The 18,852-nt window shown below is 32.5% G+C and overlaps 2 protein-coding genes and 1 long non-coding RNA gene across 3 annotated transcripts; all 3 read left to right on the forward strand.

Annotated features, from left to right (window-relative positions):
• The first annotated feature begins 6,353 nt into the window (after positions 1-6,353).
• Positions 6,354-9,236, forward strand: LOC121173778 (protein LURP-one-related 15-like). Its single transcript, XM_041010836.1, has 4 exons — positions 6,354-6,459; positions 7,365-7,606; positions 7,846-8,070; positions 8,677-9,236. Exons 1-4 carry the CDS (start codon positions 6,354-6,356, stop codon positions 9,028-9,030), a joined length of 927 nt encoding a protein of 308 aa, XP_040866770.1. The 3' UTR covers positions 9,031-9,236.
• Positions 9,237-13,008: 3,772 nt separating this feature from the next.
• LOC106796524 (uncharacterized) lies at positions 13,009-14,869 on the forward strand. Its single transcript, XR_001385470.2, has 3 exons — positions 13,009-13,394; positions 14,036-14,165; positions 14,688-14,869. It is a non-coding gene; the product is annotated as an uncharacterized lncRNA (long non-coding RNA).
• A 1,960-nt stretch (positions 14,870-16,829) lies between these two features.
• Positions 16,830-18,633, forward strand: LOC102661753 (protein LURP-one-related 10). Its single transcript, XM_006599023.4, has 3 exons — positions 16,830-17,064; positions 17,315-17,548; positions 18,091-18,633. Exons 1-3 carry the CDS (start codon positions 16,855-16,857, stop codon positions 18,442-18,444), a joined length of 798 nt encoding a protein of 265 aa, XP_006599086.1. The 5' UTR covers positions 16,830-16,854; the 3' UTR covers positions 18,445-18,633.
• Positions 18,634-18,852: the final 219 nt, after the last annotated feature.

An 18,852-nucleotide genomic window follows, 5' to 3' on the forward strand; every position in this document is an offset into this window, starting at 1 on the left:
ATCATTTGTTCACCTTTATCATCTAGCTTCCTTCTTAACTGATCTGGGATATGCCTAAAACAAAGTGATCCAAAGATTCTGAAATGGCTCACATTTGGTTTAGCACCACTCCAAGCTTCTTAAGGTGTTATTCCTTCCAATCTCTTTGAAGGGCTCCTATTCAAGATGAAGACAGCTGTAGACACTGCCTCTCCCCACAAGTACTTGGGCAGACTCTTGCCTTTCAACATGCTCCTTACCATATTCATTATGGTTCTGTTTTTTCTTTCTGCAGCTCCATTATGTTGAGGTGTGTAGGGAGGAGTCACTTCATGAATTATGCCTTCTTGATCACAAAATTCTTGAAATTCTATAGAAACATATTCACCTCCACCATCTGTTCTTAATATCTTGATCAATGAGTCACTTTGCTTTTCTGCCATATTTTTGAACTTCTCAAAGACTTCAAAGACATCACTCTTCCTTCTTATTAGGTAAACTCATACTTTCCTAGTCAATTCATCAATAAAGGATATGAAGTATCCGTTTCCACCCAGAGATTCAGTTTGCATAGGGCCACACACATCAGAGTAAATCACCTCAAGTTTCTCTTTTGCCCTGATTGGTACATTTTGTTTGAAAGTGCTTCTTGATTGCTTACACTGTAAATCAGCTGTAGACACTGCCTCTCCCCACAAGAATGTGATAACTCATTCCCTGTGTGTTGTTTCTTTTTGGATCTTGTGATGATCTCGAACCTTGTGTTTGTGGGAACAAATGGTTAGGTGGATAGCTTTAGAAAACCTCGTGCTAGAGGACGCCGAGACACAATGCTCTGATAGGACGTGACACTGGGACATGAGTTTAAGCATTAATTACATAAAGTTCTCGACATGTAGTTTTTATCATTTTTGTTTCACATGTTGAGTCTTTAGTTCATTCTCTGGAGTTTTGGATGACCTTGTTTTGAGCCGGAAATGTTTTCATACCCCTAATTGATAAGTTTTTTTAATTTGGTGACTAATGTGAATATGAACCTTTTACCCACATGAACTCCTTATATTTATTGAATAAAATCATTTCATGTAATTCTGTATTTCCATGTATTTTATTATATAAATATGTATATCGGGGTAGAGGGTGTTAGAGTGTGTATGTAATAGATTATGTTTGTCATTGTACAACAATAATATATATTTTAAATTCTAACTTAAGGTAGTTTATATATACTTTCTAAAAAAATATGTTGCATGCTCAAATTTTAAACAAGTTCATAGTTATGCTTCTAAATATGATGAATTTTATTAAACATTAAATTTTAAGTGTACAAGTTTACATATTAATTTTTTTTAATATAGACCGAGTCATGTGGGTCAACTAATGACTCATTGGGTCACTGGGTCACTGGGTGACCTAGTACCCCGATTGAGTCAATGAAAAATTCGAGTATGATAATACTGCTACAGGACCAAACCCACATTGTACCTAATATGGGATTAGGGCCATTAATGTTATTTTTAAAAGTGATTTTTTTCCAACTGTCCAAAAAATAATTTTAAATTAATCGACTAGGATTAATTTTAGTCGACCTCAACTAGGATTATTTGCTACCGACCTTGACAAAGGCTATTTTTGGACGACCTCAATGCGGATTTTTTCCCCACCTCGTTCAAAGCATTTTTTATTGACCTTCGTCAAGGCAATTTTGGACTGACCTTGTTAGGGTTGTTTTGGTCGACTTCGATCAGAGCTATTTTTGGTTGAACTCAATCAAGGTTGTTTTTGGCTGACCTCGGTCATGACTATTTTTGGTCAACCTCGGCCATGACTGTTTTCAGTCTACCTTGGTAGGGGTCGTTTTTGGCTAAACTTGGCTAGGGTTATGTTCGACCAATATCAGCTAGGGTTATTTTTTACCAACTCCGACCAGGATTGTTTTTTGTCAACCACACCCAGGGTTATTTTCTATTGACCTCGATCAAGTCTATTTTTGGTTGACCTTGGTTGAGGTTGTTTATGGTCGACCTCAACATGGCTCATTTTGGTTGACCTTGGCTAAGGTTATTTTTTGTCAACCTCGGTTAGAGTTGTTTTTGGATGACATTGACGAAACTCTTTTTGGATGACCAACCTAGACTAGGGTTATTTTTGGCCAACCTCAACTACGGTTAATTTTGGCTAATCTCGCCTATGGTTATTTTCAGGCGATATTGTGTACGATTAATTTTGGCCAACCTCGGTTATGGTTATTTTTGGCCAACCTTGGTTGAGGTTATTTTCAGCCAACCTCGACTAGGGTTAATTTTGGCCGATCTTGGCTGAGGTTATTTTCGGCCAACCTCAACTAGGGTTACTTTTGGTCGATTTCAACTAACCTCTTTTATACAATTTTTTACATGCTCTACTATATAAAAATAAAGAAGTATGATATTGAAATATATATTTGAATTATGAGAATTGAAAAGAAGGTCTAATTTTTCGGCCCATGGGCTAGTCCTAGCCCATAAGCCTTTGTGGGCTTTTTCGCCCTATGGGCCATTTATATATGTGGCCCATTTTGGCCCTAGCCCACATGGGCCAAGGCCAAATGGGTTAGGGTTAGCTTATTTGACAAGTCTAGTTATTTGATTCCACCACAAATAACACAACGAAATCATGCAATTACCCTTTTAAGCAACAACATTATGATTTCGTTGTGTTTTTAAAAAAATAGTTTTTTTACAAGAAATTTTTTGTTTTCGTAAAAGTAAACTTTAATGTTTTATATTGTGATTTAATAATCATATTTATGATGGTATGACAAGCCAACAGTGTCCTAGCTTGATGCAATGTGAATCGTTTATTTTGTCGGTGCAATCTTGGTTGTTGCTGATAATTGACTCACGATAGAACAATACAATATGATAATAAATACGATTGGTATGAGGATGCTCAATGCATTGTGTTGGATCTTTCACTATATTAGGTTGAAGATGGAGGGGAGTAGTTGCTATTGTGTATTATGATGGTGATGTGGTACAAACTTCTGAGGAGGTATAGTTTGAATGTCTAAATGGTCCTAAATTCATAAAAATTAGTGAGGAAATGTTGCTTATTGCTTTGAGGAAAGTAGTCACAAATGTCATCAAAGGCAAAAGAAGCAGGCAGAAGAAGCTTATTTGAGGTTTTTTTTTATCGTAAACATATATATGTAGGTAATGGTTGTGCTTAGTATGACTGCATGGAGCTTAAAGACACAATGAAGTGGGGAAAGCGTTTTTCATCTTTTCATAATTTAGTTCTAAAGGTCTGATCAAGTTGTATGCAATGGTTAGCTATCTCCAAAAGAATTCTTTGCCCTGGTGAGAAACCAAGAAAACCAAGACCTACCGAAGAAATCATTTCTATGATGTGTGGATCAATGGTGACAACAAGCTCTAATGAAGATCATAACTCTATTTAGTCATGTTTTAATTGATGAAATTTATGTCAGTTTTGGTTGTTGTTGTTGTTGTTGTTTGTTTTTTGAATTAAATTGAAATTTCGTTCTTTATTACATTAATAGGCGTGTGTCATTTAAACATATAAACAAGGCAAACAAAAACTACTAAAAATAAGTTTTTATAAAAAACATCATAAGTAAAATACATAATAATACAAAATGATTGAAAAAAATCATCAAATGTCTTCAAGTGCCCTTATGGCCACCTCCTCTGCCACCTTTGTTGGCTTTCTTCCTCGGCTACTCCTCAGTGACCTACATCCAGCTGCAAGACCATCGTGTGCCATCAGCAGAAGTTGTTGTTTGACCTGATGACTATTTATGCCTTTAGGTACAACTCTCATGTCCATTAGTCTCTATGTGTACGCTGACATCATTTGGAATCAATCCTACATAAATAAAACAATACAATTAGTAATTATTTTTTTATTAAAAATAAAACAAAATGATGAAAATATTGTTTGCATTACTTGATAGGAGTAAACAACCCCTGATACATAATCTAGCATCTGAACACCACTAGCTCGTGGCCGAGGTTGAGGAGAAATATGTATTAGGACTGTGTGGTGGCTCTCCCTCCTGTGGTGAAAGCATGTATGGATGTGAATGCTCTTAATACCAAGGCAGGTAGTATCGAGTGCAAGCCCATGGAGCCCCATGTGGAACAACCTTGACCACTGCCACTGCATGCTTATCTCACTCGGCCCATGTCTGACAATAAGGCTCATATTCTTTAGGATGCTCAAATGGGTCCAAGGGAATCCATTGTACGTACCCAAACTATCTCAAAACCTTCTTTGATAGATATAACCACATGTATATCCTAACTCCAATGTAGGCAGGGTACGATGTCTAGTCGTCAAAAGGTATGAGGTCTTTGGGTGATGCATATTGGGACCAGACAACATCAGTCATCTATAGCCTATCCAATAACTCCCTAGTCCCAACAACCTTGTTAGTACCCCTCAACGGCATGTTGCGATGCTTGCGGTCATGATCCAACACCTTTTCACTACAAGGAATGGTCGAAAAAGGCTCAAACACCCATGCTTGTAAAACATGAAATATATTTTTAGCATCAAGTAGTACTAAAAAAAACATCAATTATGTATACAAAATTAAATTGTTCTTACTATGAGTAGAGTCATATAAGCTCACATATGTTTGTTGGTATACTTGTAAGCATATGTCAATTGGTCATAAAGATAAGCCAACGTAGTTGCCCCCAAGCGTACTTATAGCATCAATCCAAATCACCGAGGTACTAGAGGTAGCAGATGTGTACACTCGTCAAGTTCTTCTCGACAAATATGGTATTGTCAAGCAAATGCAGAAAATACACCTTGGCAACCCAAACAAATGACTCATTGGAAACGTAACTGTGATAAGGCTCTCTAACAAACTCAGAGGCACCTTATTGCTTGATGACGTTGCAACATCTACCTCCTGGTCCATCATAATTCCAAGCTCTAACCTTACTAGACCTCTAATCTCCTTTGTGGCGTAGGTCGTGTCTGTTTGATCAAGAAAACAAACGATGATAGAAAGATGTAAAAGGCATGACAAATAATTAAGGGTAATGGTCATCTCTCTTATAGAAAGGTGGAAGGAGGAGGTCACACTGTGCCATCTCTCAATAAAGACATTGACTACGCCTTTATTTGTGGACATGTACCGCGCATCATACAGGCCCTTTAGCCTTGACCTATCCACGTACCTCTTCATCATTGAATTGGTGGGGTAGTGCATAACCTTGCCACCATGGCTGACCAGCTTCAGCTCATCTTTGGGTTGACTGATCCATACATGGCCAACTATGTGGTCCTTATAGGATCGAAGCAGACTCAAATACATAAGACTTCCTCCAATTGGGGATTTGATGATATGGTTAGTAGGCGATATTTGTGGTTGTTGTGGCTTTGGTTGTGCCTTAGGCTATGGCTCCGGTTGTGCCTGTGCCTCCGGCTCTTGTCAAGAAGCCTTTGAATCACAACATGCTGACATAGTCACGCGTTGCCTCTGAAACTCAACATCTGATACAAAGGCAATAAGCTTTGTGTGATCCATCTAAAAAGGGTAGGAATATCAATTAAACAATAAATTAGATAATTTAAAAACAAAAAATTGATGAATAACACAACAAAATCGTATTTCTGTTATGGTTTTATAAAAACAACATATCAAAAATACGATTTTATTGTGCTATTTGATAAATAATACAACATAACCGTATTTTAATTGTACTTTTTTCAAAACGAAAAAAAATAACACAATGGAAGTGTGATTCCGTTGGGTTCTAGGTTCATAATCACAATAGGATCGTACTTCCATTGTGTTTTTGTTTTGTTTTGAAAAACACCACAACATAGTTACGATTCAGTTGTGATTTTCAACACAGGACATAATGGAACTAGTATTCCATTGTATTCTGGGTTGAGAATCACAATGAAATTGTACTTTTGTTGTGGTGTTTTCCAAAACAAAACAATAAAACACAACAAAAGTAGGATTCCGTTGTGATTCTCAACCCAGAACACAACGAAATCACACAACTATTGTGTATAAAAAAGAAAAAAAATAACTTAATAGAGCTCCAAAATGAGAAATGAATGGAGAAGAGAGAAGGGTCTTCGACGAAAATGAGAAAATGAAAGGGAGCGGGAAAGAATGAAGGAAGAGAATGAGAGGGAGTGGGATTGAAGGGACTTGGATGAGAGGAAGAAAATGAGAAGGAGTGAGTGAGATAGAGAGAGGGAGAGAAAGAGAGATGTTTAAGAGGAAGGGGAAAGGGTGGGGGTGAGAAGAAGGGGTGGGCAGATGCGAAAGGGAAGGGGTGGGGGTAAGGGGAAATTTCCTTAAGGACAATTTCATATTTCCATTACCATTTTCAAAAATGGTAGTGCCAATAACAGTGGGAGGTAGTGAGAATAACAATTCCCAAATAAGTGGATTATGCAAGCTAGCCTATGAGCCCACAGAATACGTCGTCAAGTCCACTGGTTTCATGGGCCAAACTCAAGTATTGCCTATAGTTATGTGGGTTAAAAAAAGCAGGTTCGTTATCCACGCGGTCCGCTGGCTTAACGGGCTGACCCACGAACTTAGGCCCATATACCCACCTCTAGTGATGGCGAGATGAGGACGACAATGATAATGACTACGATAGCAACAAAATAGTGATAGTAGTGATATTGAGTGGTAGTAGAAATAGTGGAGTGACAGTGATTTCCTATTTAAACGCCCAAGGTGGCTTTCCTAGTCCAAAATTCGTTACACTAAAAAAGTGGCTCAATAGGCCTAGAACGGGTGGAAAAGAAAAGTAAATTTAAATAATAATTGTATAATATTTTTATATTAAATAAAAAGTAAATTTATCTTTTAAAAAAACATCATCCCATTTAATGGTACATTGATATTTTTTTTTACTTTTATATAAAAAATAAAATAAAAAAACTAACAATCCTCCCCTCAGCTTGCTTGTTTTAAAAAATAAAATAAAAAACATCATCCCATTTAAATGAAATTTGTTTTTATTTTTAATTATTCAAAGACGGTCATTATAATAAGACCGTCTTTGTATCAGCTTGCTTGTTTATTAAAGGCGGTTATTTCAATAATCGTTGTTGTCAACTTTTAGAAAATTACAATAATGCCACCGCTATTATTTTTACAACGTGTGATATTCAACCGTGGTAAGTGTGATGTCGTAAAATAACATTATTGTAGTAGTGTTAATATATTTTAACTTTAAAAAAAACTTCTGAATTTTACTTTATAAATTACTGGTCAGTAAAATACAACGAAGGCCTTAGATCCATGTTGAAGGAATGACAATCGGAGAGTGGAGGCATAATCTACTACTCCTACTTTGACACTTTTGCCTGCCATCAACGACCTTATTCAGACTCCAGCTTCTTATGGTACCATTTTATACCTACAATAACATATCCAAATAAGTTCTCAGTTATCAGCCCTTCCTATTGTGCTCCTAAGGCTCTTAACTTACAAATTAACACAAAGAAAGGTGTCACTTATGACGTAAAGGGTAACCGTGTATTTTATATAAAAGATACTTTGTTCACATTTCACGGTCGTCGTGTGTTATGTGATGATAAAGGAAACCCCATCGTCACTCTATATAAGAAGGTATGTTACTGATCTAGGAGACATCTTATACTCAGCGATTTTTTTTCTATTAATTAAATTAACTAAATTGATATTATATATTCTTAATTTTTATTTTTTATCAGCAAATATTAATTATTAATTTTGGTAGTTTTTTTAGTGAAATAAATTTGAATCCATAACCTCTCTCTTTTCTTCTTTCTTTAACTATCAAATCAATCTTATATAATTTAGTATTCTTAATTTTTGTTTATATGTAGAATGTGACATTGCACGGGCAATGCAAAGTTTTCAGGGGTAATACCTCTGAGTTGCTCTTTTCGGTGAAGAGATCGTCAATAATCCCGAGTGGGAATATGCTTAGATTAGATGTCTTCCTTGGAAACAAGAGAAAAGGAAGCATGTGTGATTTTAGAGTCATCGTTCGTGGAAGTAAAAATTCATGCACTATTTATGCCGGTGAATCTCCAACTATTGTTGCCAAGGTGTGTATTGCATGTGTTCTGGGCATGTTTTTATATACACATTAATTTAATTGCCTATCTAGTATGGGTTTGGATAATTATTGATAAAAATTAATTTTAAATTTTGAATGAAATTAATTTTACAGACTTGATTAGAATTAAAATTGATTTTAAAGTGATGTGTAATTTATATTTAAATATTTTTATGATAAAATTAAGTTAGGAGTAAAATTTAGTATAATTTTTTTATTCTAGTTAGAATTGCTTAGTTCAGAATCAATTTTAGACCCAAAATTAATTATGAATCTTTTTAACATAAAATCAAACATATAATTTTTGTTCTAAAATCAATTATGAACTTGAAAATTATTATTGTTTTTTTCCTATTAACTCAGAATCAATTCTAACATGAAACAAAGCACACATACTTTTATCTTGGTAATTGTCGTGGATCTTGAGCACAAAATGAGTATTAGTCTCCTGGTACGATTTATTACATGCCTAAGAACAAATCAAGATTTGAATTCCAAATCACTTTTGTTATGCCAAACTGTTATTGATCCAAACACATACTTAACACAGCTGAATGGATATAATGACTACATTTTATCGCCCTCTTTCATGTAGATGGAGAATAATGGAGGCTTCAAAGTCTTGGTCTATCCCAACGTGGACTACACATTCATAGTGGCACTACTTATGATTATTGATGACATCAAAGATTATGATGTGTTGGTAAATGCGTCGGTGAGTAGTATCCTAACTGTGGCGACGGGGGGTATCTTACCTATTCTGACATTGTTTGAGGGAGAAAATTTAGAAGAAGAAACCTTAGATGGAGAAAACTTAGAAGAAGAATACTTACAAGAAGGAGAAAACAACTCAGGTGGAGAAAACTTAGATGGAGAAAACAACCCAAAAGGAGAAAATTTAGATGGAGAAAACTTAGAAGTAGAAAACAACTTCGAAGCTGAAACTTAGACGCAGCTTCTAAGTGAGTGCTTGTGGTATTGTTCTCTAATTGGCATTAATGTTTATGTAGTTTCATGTCAATAATCTGCATAATAAAGGTTTTCATTAAATGTCAATGCAGATTAGTCAGCTGGTTAAATTCTTATTCTGTCGTCTAAGTTTTATTGTTGTATATGAAACAAATTAAAATTAAATTTTGGGCATGATTTTGGTTAGAATAGGTTGTGTCTTTTCATTTTAGTGTATGAATAAAATCGAGAAGATATTGCATATAAAAAAAGATGTAATATTTTTCGCAGTTTTTTTTATAAAAAAATTTGAGTAATGATATTGGAACATTATTATTTTGAATATTTATCAACACTTTTTATTTTTCTTTATCTTTCTTTCTAGCATGTCAAATCACTATTGCGTATAATATGAATGGGCAAGAATAAGTATATCTTATACAAATAGTATCGAAGATTAAAAGTCCAGATATCAAATGCACATGATTAATTGTGTTCTCAAAATTATACATTTTATTTTGCAACTAAGTAATTGAGGAAAGAAATTAAATTAAGATGTGATTGATGGTCAATTATCTAATGCAAGATATCAAATCTAAACGAGTAAGATAGTATGAAAGAGAAGATGATTTCCGGCATACCAATTCTATCAATCCTAATTCTAACAAGATTATTGTTAATTTCCCGTTTTCTAAAGTCAATTATTAGTCATTGATTGTGGTCTAATAATGCTCTTTGTCTTAAACAATAGTCAATTGATCGTTGACGTATTAATGGCTGACCAGCTTCAGCTCATCTCTGGGTTGACTGATCTATACATTGCCAGCTATGTGGTCCTTATAGGATTGAAGCAGACTCAAATACATAAGGCTTCCTCCAATTGGGGATTTGATGATATGGCTAGTAGGTGATATTTGTGGTTGTGGTGGCTCTTGTTGTGCCTTAGGATATGGCTCTGGTTGTGCCTGTGCCTTTGGCTCTTGTCGAGAAGCCTTTGAATCACAACATGCTGACATAGTCACTCATTGCCTCTGAAACTCAGCATTTGATACAAAGGCAATAAGCTTTGTGTGATCATTCTAAAAAGGGTAGGAATATCAATTAAACAATAAATTAGATAATTTAAAAACAAAAAATTGATGAATAACACAACAGAATCGTATTTCTGTTATGGTTTTATAAAAACAACACATCAAAAATACGATTTTATTGTGCTATTTGATAAATAATACAACATAACCGTATTTTAATTGTATTGTTTTCAAAACAAAACAAAAAATAACACAACGAAAGTGTGATTTTGTTGGTTCTAGGTTCATAATCACAATAGAATCGTACTTCCATTGTATTTTTGTTTTGTTTTGAAAAACACCACAACAAAGTTATGATTCTGTTGTGATTTTCAACCCAGTACATAATGGAACTAGTATTCCATTGTGTTCTGTGTTGAGAATCACAATGAAATTGTACTTTTGTTGTGGTGTTTTCCAAAACAAAACAATAAAACACAACAAAAGTAGGATTCCGTTGTGATTCTCAACCCAGAACACAACGAAATCACACAACTATTGTGTATAAAAAAGAAAAAAAAATAACTTAATAGAGCTCCAAAATGAGAAATGAATGGAGAAGAGAGAAGGGTCTTCGACGAAAATGAGAAAATGAAAGGGAGCGGGAAAGAATGAAGGAAGAGAATGAGAGGGAGTGGGATTGAAGGGACTTGGATGAGAGGAAGAAAATGAGAAGGAGTGAGTGAGATAGAGAGAGAGAGAGAGAGACGCTTGAGAGGAAGGGGAATGGGTGGGGGTGAGAAGAAGGGGTTGGGTAGATGCGAAAGGGAAGGGGTGAGGGTAAGCGGAAACTGCCTTAAGGACAATTTCATATTTCCACTACCATTTTCAAAAATGGTAGTGTCAATAGCAGTGGGAGGTAGTGGGAATAGCAGTTCCTGAATAAGTGGATTATGCAGGCTAGCCTATGAGCCCACAAACTAAGTCCGTCAAGTCCACTGGTTTCATGGGCCAAACTCAAGTATTGCCTATAGTTATGTGGGTTAAAAAAAGCAGGTTCATTATCCACGCGGTCCGCTAGCTTAACAAGCCGACCCACGAACTTAGGCCCATATACCCACCTCTAGTGATGGCGAGATGAAGACGGAAGTGATAATGACTCCGATAGCAACAAAATGGTGATAGTAGTGATATGGAGTAAATTTAAATAATAATTGTATAATATTTTTATATTAAATAAAAAGTAAATTTATCTTTTAAAAAAACATCATACCATTTAAATGTACATTGATATTTTTTTAAACTTTTATATATAAAATAAAATAAAAAACTAGCAATCCTCCCCTCATTTGGAAGATGTTTTTTCAGACTTGTTACTTAAAAATCAAATCAAACTATTTTAAATTACTATATATGGATTAAAAAAAATTGAAATTTAATCAAATTGATAAATAAAAAGATGGCATTTTTTTAAGTTTCTATTATTAAAATTGAACAAAATCAAATCAAATGGATAAACTTATATTATTTGTTTTGTTTACCCCATATAAAATCACATTCTTTCTTTAATTAACCCCTTTAAAATCCCATTTTATTTTAGACTTTTATCTATACACCAATATTTTTTTACCATTGTTAGGTCAAAAGACCTTTGAGTCTTAAGACAAATCAAGACCCTTAAACATTTTGATTAAATACAAATAAATACAAAAGTTAAAAGTTGTATCTTACGTGCACTCAAATGAAGAAACATTGCATTTGCATCTAAAGTTTCAAATGGAAGTAGATAAATGTATGATCTAATGCAACATTTAATATCTCATTTAAGACTTTAATTTAATACTTTGTGCTTGAGATTCATTTTGCATAATTTGTTTTAAAAGGCATTCTCCTAGGATCTCTCAAAATCCTAAGAAGAATAAAAGAACTTTAAGAGCCTGGAAGTTCAAATAGTATCAAAACTCGTGCTCTGTTGTGATAGACCTGGTCTAACAAAAAATAAGTGATTTTTTGCTAAAGTATCCTTCAAGGAAGCTAAAGAGAGTGATTTTCCAGCATGAAGCGGACATGCATTTTATACAAACATTGAATGCCCCAACGAACACTTCTTCAAACACAAGCTTCAATGAAAAATTCTACTCATTTAGGCACAATAGAAACTTGAAGAAGAAGGCTTATAAATACCAAAGGCTTTGAAGAAGAGCTGTAACTAATGAACCTACACGAAAAGATTCAAATTCTCTTGTTCTTTCTTCTCAAGCTTGTATATCCATTAGTAAGACGATTAAGAACTAGTTAGCGAGCCAACCAAACAACAAATATTTTGATTTGTTTTAGAGCCATTAATGGCTTCGTAGAACAAAAAATACTAGGTTCTTCAAGCTTGTTCTGTAAGAGTCAGAAGTGGCAGTGAAAAATAATACTTGTAACATGTTGGAGTTAGTGAAACTTGGTGGTTTGCTCGAGATGCAGAAACTTTAATGAATTTGTTAACACAACCGATCTAAAAGGACGTCCTCATGCTTCTTAAGCTTTACCCAAATTTGGCCTTTTACATTGGTTGTCAAGCAAGTGATTTAAAAAGAAAATGTTTTATATCAATTGTGTTTACAATCGATGCAAAAAGTATTGATGTCCATCAAATAATTAATGGATCTCACAAAAAGTGCATAAGTGTTTCTTTTTAAACAATTGAGAGACCAAATTTGACCTTTTAATAAATGAGGGATAAAATTGAACCTTAAAATATAGTTAAGGGACAAATTGTATAATTAAGCCTTATTTAAATCTTGTAATTAAATTAGGTAAGTGTCATATTTATAATAAAATTTGAATAAAAAATATTTAATGAGGTTATTTTAATAAAGGATTGACTTTCCCAAGAATCCTGATACACCGGTGTACCAGATAAGTATCCTGCCAACCAAAAGGATGAATACTAAAAATCCAATACATCACAATTATCATAAGAACCCAACATTCAGTCACTTGAATACCCTTTGGGCTAATGTCAAAACATCTAGTATGATAAAAGACACTCTAATCAAGATTAAAGAGATAATTGAACATTGTAATCACACTTAAAATAAGATTATCTAAAATGGTAATCATGTAAAAAAATCTCACAGGTCCGTAGACCGACCATTAAAGTAATTATAAATAGATATGAGAATCTTGAGGTAAGAGGATTGTTCATTCATTTATTACTCTAGGTGAAACCTTATTTGAGTGTCGAAGTGCATTTTGCACCCATCCTTCAAAAGAAGAACCCGCTAAGCACACTAAAGCGAGATACATCAAAGTGAAAGATATAGCAAGGAGAAAGGCATCTGGGCACTTCAAGCATGAACATCAGGTATGAAAAAATTTTCTCTCCTACCAAACATCCTATAGTTAATGGATATTCTCTCCTCCCTAATCCCCTTTCTACATTATCTTCTCATTCATTTCCTTCTTTTGCTAATTTTCTTCCTACTAAATGCTACCTTTTAATTACTTTTCAAATTTATCCGATGAATTAAGATAAACATATTTTTTAAATTGAATAACAATTGTAATATTTGTGTGTGAAAACAATTGTAATTTTTTTATTATTCCAGTTATGGGAGCCAATTGTTAAACCACTATTTAATATTCATGAGGATAAAAATATCAAACAATTAATGATTTGTTTCAAGTGGCCTTAAACCGACAGTATGCCAGAGGACTTGTTTTCTTGAGTATAGGTTCATGGACATTTAATTATGGTGATGATGATACACTCGATTTTTCACTATTTAAAACTGTAAGTTGATCTATCCACTTGATGATAACGAAACCTTTAAACTATGTATTCTTAATTGAAAATAATAAAGTCTTCATCATTGCCAGCGGATGCACAAGCTACACATAAAAATTAGGCTTAATATATTTTAACTTTTTAATTTCTAATTTGATGTATTTTATCTTTAACTTTTAAAAAAAATTCTGAATTTTACTTTATAAATTACTGGTCAGTAAAATACAACGAAGGCCTTAGATCCATGTTGAAAGAATGGCAATCGGAGAGTGGAGGCATAATCTACTACTCCTACTTTGACACTTTTGCCTGCCATCAACGACCTTATTCAGACTCCAGCTTCTTATGGTACCATTTTATACGTACAATAACATATCCAAATATTATTTTCTTTCTTAATTCTTTTCATTTCTTTATTAAAATTAAGAAACTTTCCTTTCTCTTTTATTTTTTATTCTAATTCAAATAACTTTAAAATTTATTATCTTTCTTCTCTTTTATTTCTTTCCTCTACCAAAAGATGTTTATTAGTTTTGTTTTGAGTAAATGACCATTTTATTTTCTAAATTTGTATTTTGTTATGGTTTTAGTACTTAAAATCAAGAAAAATTCAAATAAGTTCACGAACATTTTTAGTGTTTCACTTAAATCTCTGAAAGTAACTTTTTTTCTTTTTCTTATTTTGGTTCCTAAACTCATGTTGTTATTATTACCTAAGTCCTCGTACTAGGGGTCAAAATGAAAAAAGAAAAGATGTTAGGTTAAGAGACTTATTTGGTGAGATACAAATTTAGGAAATGAATTGGCTATTTACTCTTTTGTTTTTATAAAGTTGATTTCTAATTAAAATAAGTTTAAATCACTTTTCAGGATTTAGTGAGCCAGAGCTCCCAGCCTGCCATTGTCAAACCTTTGTCCTAACAGAGACAAGATCACATCTTCTTTGACCAAATTCCATCCTACGGAGGCGTTGCTCGTTTGTTTGTTATTTGTTATAAACTTTTTTATGGCCCTTCAAGTTACACATTGTAGAAAATAATATTATAAAATGTAACAATTTTATTATATATAACCCATTGATGGCCCTTCATATTTATCCAATAGCTTATCTCTAACTTTGAACATTAACATTGCAATCGCGCTTCTGTTTTTATTTTTTTTAATTTTGAAATTTGTAAAAAAATCTTTCATTCTCTTTTCACTGCTAATTTTCTTCCTACTAAATGCTACCTTTTAATTACTTTTCAAATTTATCCAACGAATTAAGATAAACATATTTTTTAAATTGAATAACTATTGTAATTTTTGTTGTTGTTGAAAACAATTATTGTTTTTTATTACTCCAGTTATGGGAGCCAATTTTAAACCACTATTTAATATTCATGAGGATAAAAGTATCAATCTACAATTAATGATTTGTTTCAAGTGGCCTTAATCCGACAGTATTTGGAGGACTTGTTTTTTTTAGTATAGGTTCATGGACATTTAATTATGGTGATGATGATAGTACCATGATATACTCGATCGTTTACTATTTAAAACAGTAAGTTGATCTAGTCTCTACTTGATGATAACAAAACCTTTTAACAATGTATTCTTAATTGAAAATAATAAAGTCCTCATCATTGCCAGCTGATGCATAAGCTATCCATAAAAATTAGGTTTAATTGTATAATTTTTTTAATTTTTGATGAATTTTATTTTTAACTTTTTAATTTGACATATTTTACCTCTAATTTTTAAGAAGCTTGTGAAATTTATCCTTCCCATTTATCTATTAAAAAGCATAATAATTGATGGTAAAATTTGTCAAAAAAATAAATAGTTCAAGAGTAAAATTCGTAAAGAATAATAAGTCAGGGATAAAAAGTACAATTATATTAATAGTTAAATGATGGGAGTAAAATTCACAAGATTCTTAAAATTTGGGATAAAGTATATCAAATTAAAAAAATTAAGGTAAAATTCACCAAAAATTTAAGAAATTAAGGATAAAAAATACAATTACGCCTAAAAATTATCATTTTGTCTACCCCAATGTTTTTTTTATTTCAGCTTAATTTAAGAAATTAAGGATAAAAAATACAATTACGCTTCAAAGATATTTACAATCTTTCTAGTTAACGTTTTACAAAGAGTACTGTGTTTAATTCATGGTGGGAATAATGAAAATTGATTTTGATTTGATTTAAACACGATTTTATCAAAATATAAATGCTTGGTTATTGTTAGCTAAAGTTATTTTGCTTTATAAGAAGTGATAAAAAGTAACTTTTATGTTGAGTTAAAGAAGCAATCTCGCTTTCAAGATAAAAGCATACAAACCCTTGTCGATTTAAAATAAAATTTAATATTATTTTCTTATTTATTTTGGTCAAATAATTTTTAAAATTTATTTATCTGTTCCACAATTAGCCTATGAAACCGTTTTGTCTACGCATAATTAGACTTCTAATAAACCCAAACATATTTTCAAAGACCAAATCTGTAAAAGTAAGAAAAAAATCAATTATTTCCTTAGATAAAAATTGAGAACAACTTGGCTAGTTTAATCAAATTTCATTTCCCCACATTTTGACAAAGTCATAAGCTAGCTAGCTAAACGAACTACGACTTTTCTCACTGTGTACGTTTTCCATGCCAAGTCTTCGGAATCTTGGGCTCTGCAAGTTGATGGTCAACTAGGCAGTTTTGCCATTGGGTAAGTGGACCTATTTATAAAGGATGGTCAATTGAGCAATTAATTGATTAACATATGTACCTAACATATGTCTAAGATGCTTATGTCTTTAACCAAGTACTAGTAGTTTAGAATTTAAATTTTAATTAATTATTAGGTATAAAATAAATTATATTAAAAAAAAACCTATTTTACATGTGTTCAAGATTTCTAACGAAAATTTATTTTTATTTTCAATGAAAACAATTTTATAATTATAAAAAATAAAACATACGTGACCAAACACACAATGTGTGTACATAACATATGCTCTATAAATTAGCCTTTACTCCAAAAGACTATCTCATACCACAACACATGTTTCCAATGGCAAATAAGTTCTCAGTTATCAGCCCTTCCTATTGTGTTCCTAACTCTCTTAACCTACAAATTAACACAGAGAAAGGTGTTACTTACAACGTAAAGGGTAACCGTGTATTTTACATAAAAGATACTTTGTTCACATTTCACGGTCGTCGCGTGTTATGTGATGATAAAGGAAGTCCCATCGTCACTCTATACAAGAAGGTTTGTTACTGATCGAGGAGGCATCTTATACTCATTTTTTTTTGAATTTTTTTTCTATTAATTAAATTAACTAAATTGGTATTATATATTCTTAATTTTTGTTTTTTATCAGCAAATATTAATTATTAATTTTATTAGTTTTTTTTAGTAAAAAAAAAATTGAATCTATAACCTCTCTTTTTCCTTCTTCCTTTATCTATCAAATCAATCTTATAATTATTTGGTATTCTTAATTTTTGTTTATATGTAGAATGTGACATTGCACGGGCAATGCAAAGTTTTCAGGGGTAATAGCAATGGTCCCTCTGAGTTGCTCTTTTCGGTGAAGAGATCGTCAATAATCCCGAGTGGGAAGATGATTAGATTAGATGTCTTCCTTGAAAACAAGAGAAAAGGAAGCATGTGTGATTTTAGAGTCATCGTTCGTGGAAGTAAAAATTCATGCACTATTTATGCCGGTGAATCTCCAACTATTGTTGCCAAGGTGTGTATTGCATGTGTTCTGGGCATGTTTTTATATACACATTAGTTTAATTACCTATCTAGTATGGGTTTGGATAATTGCTGATATAAAGTGATGTGTAATTTATATTTAAATATTTTTATGATAAAATTAAGTTAAGAGTAAAATTTAGTATAATTTTTTATTCTAGTTAGAATTGCTTAACTCAGAATCAATTTTAGATCCAAAATCGATTATGAATCTTTTTTAACATAAAATCAAACATATAATTTTTGTTCTAAAATCAATTATGAACTTGAAAATAATTTTTTTTTTTTGCTTTTAACTCATAATCAATTCTAACCTGAAACAAAGCACACATACTTTTTTCTTGATAATTATCGGAAACCTTGAGCACACACAAAATGAACATTTCCCCTTTTAATACGATTTATAACCTAAGGACAAATTATAATTCGAACCCTAAACCACTTTTATTGTGCCAAACTCTTATTGATCCAAACAAATAATTAATACAACTGAATGGATATAATGACTACATTTTATCGCCCTCTTTCATGTAGATGGAGAATAATGGAGGCTTCAAAGTCTTGGTCTATCCCAACGTGGACTACGCATTCATAGTGACACTACTTATGATTATTGATGACATCAAAGATTATGATGTGTTGGTAAATGCGACGGTGAGTGGTGTCCTAACTGTGGCGACGGGGGGTATCTTACCTATTCTGACATTGTTTGAGGGAGAAAATTTAGAAGAAGAAACCTTAGATGGAGAAAACTTAGAAGACGAATACTTACAAGAAGGAGAAAACAACTCAGGTGGAGAAAACTTAGATGGAGAAAACAACCCAGAAGGAGAAAATTTAGATGGAGAAAACTTAGAAGTAGAAAACAACTTCGAAGCTGAAACTTAGACGCAGCTTCGTAAGTGAGTGCTTGTGGTATTGTTCTCTAATTGGCATTAATGTTTATGTAGTTTCATGTCAATAATAATCTGCATAATAAAGGTTTTCATTAAATGTCAATGCAGATTAGCCAGCTGGTTAAATTCTTATTATGTCGTCGAAGTTTTATTGTTGTATATGAAACAAATTAAAATTAAATCTTGGGCACGATTTTGGTTAGAACAGGTTGTATCTTTTCATTTTAGTGCATGAATAAAATTGAGAAGATATTGTAAATAAAAAAAGATGTAATATTTTTCGTAGTTTTTTTATAAAAAAAATTGAGTAATGATATTGGAACACTATTATTTTGAATATTTATCAACACTTGTCATTTTTTTTATCTTTTTCTTTCTACCACGTCAAATCACTAATGCG

The sequence above is a fragment of the Glycine max genome, chromosome 16 (genome assembly GCF_000004515.6).
Source record: "Glycine max cultivar Williams 82 chromosome 16, Glycine_max_v4.0, whole genome shotgun sequence".
In the NCBI taxonomy this organism is placed as follows: Eukaryota; Viridiplantae; Streptophyta; class Magnoliopsida; order Fabales; family Fabaceae; genus Glycine; species Glycine max.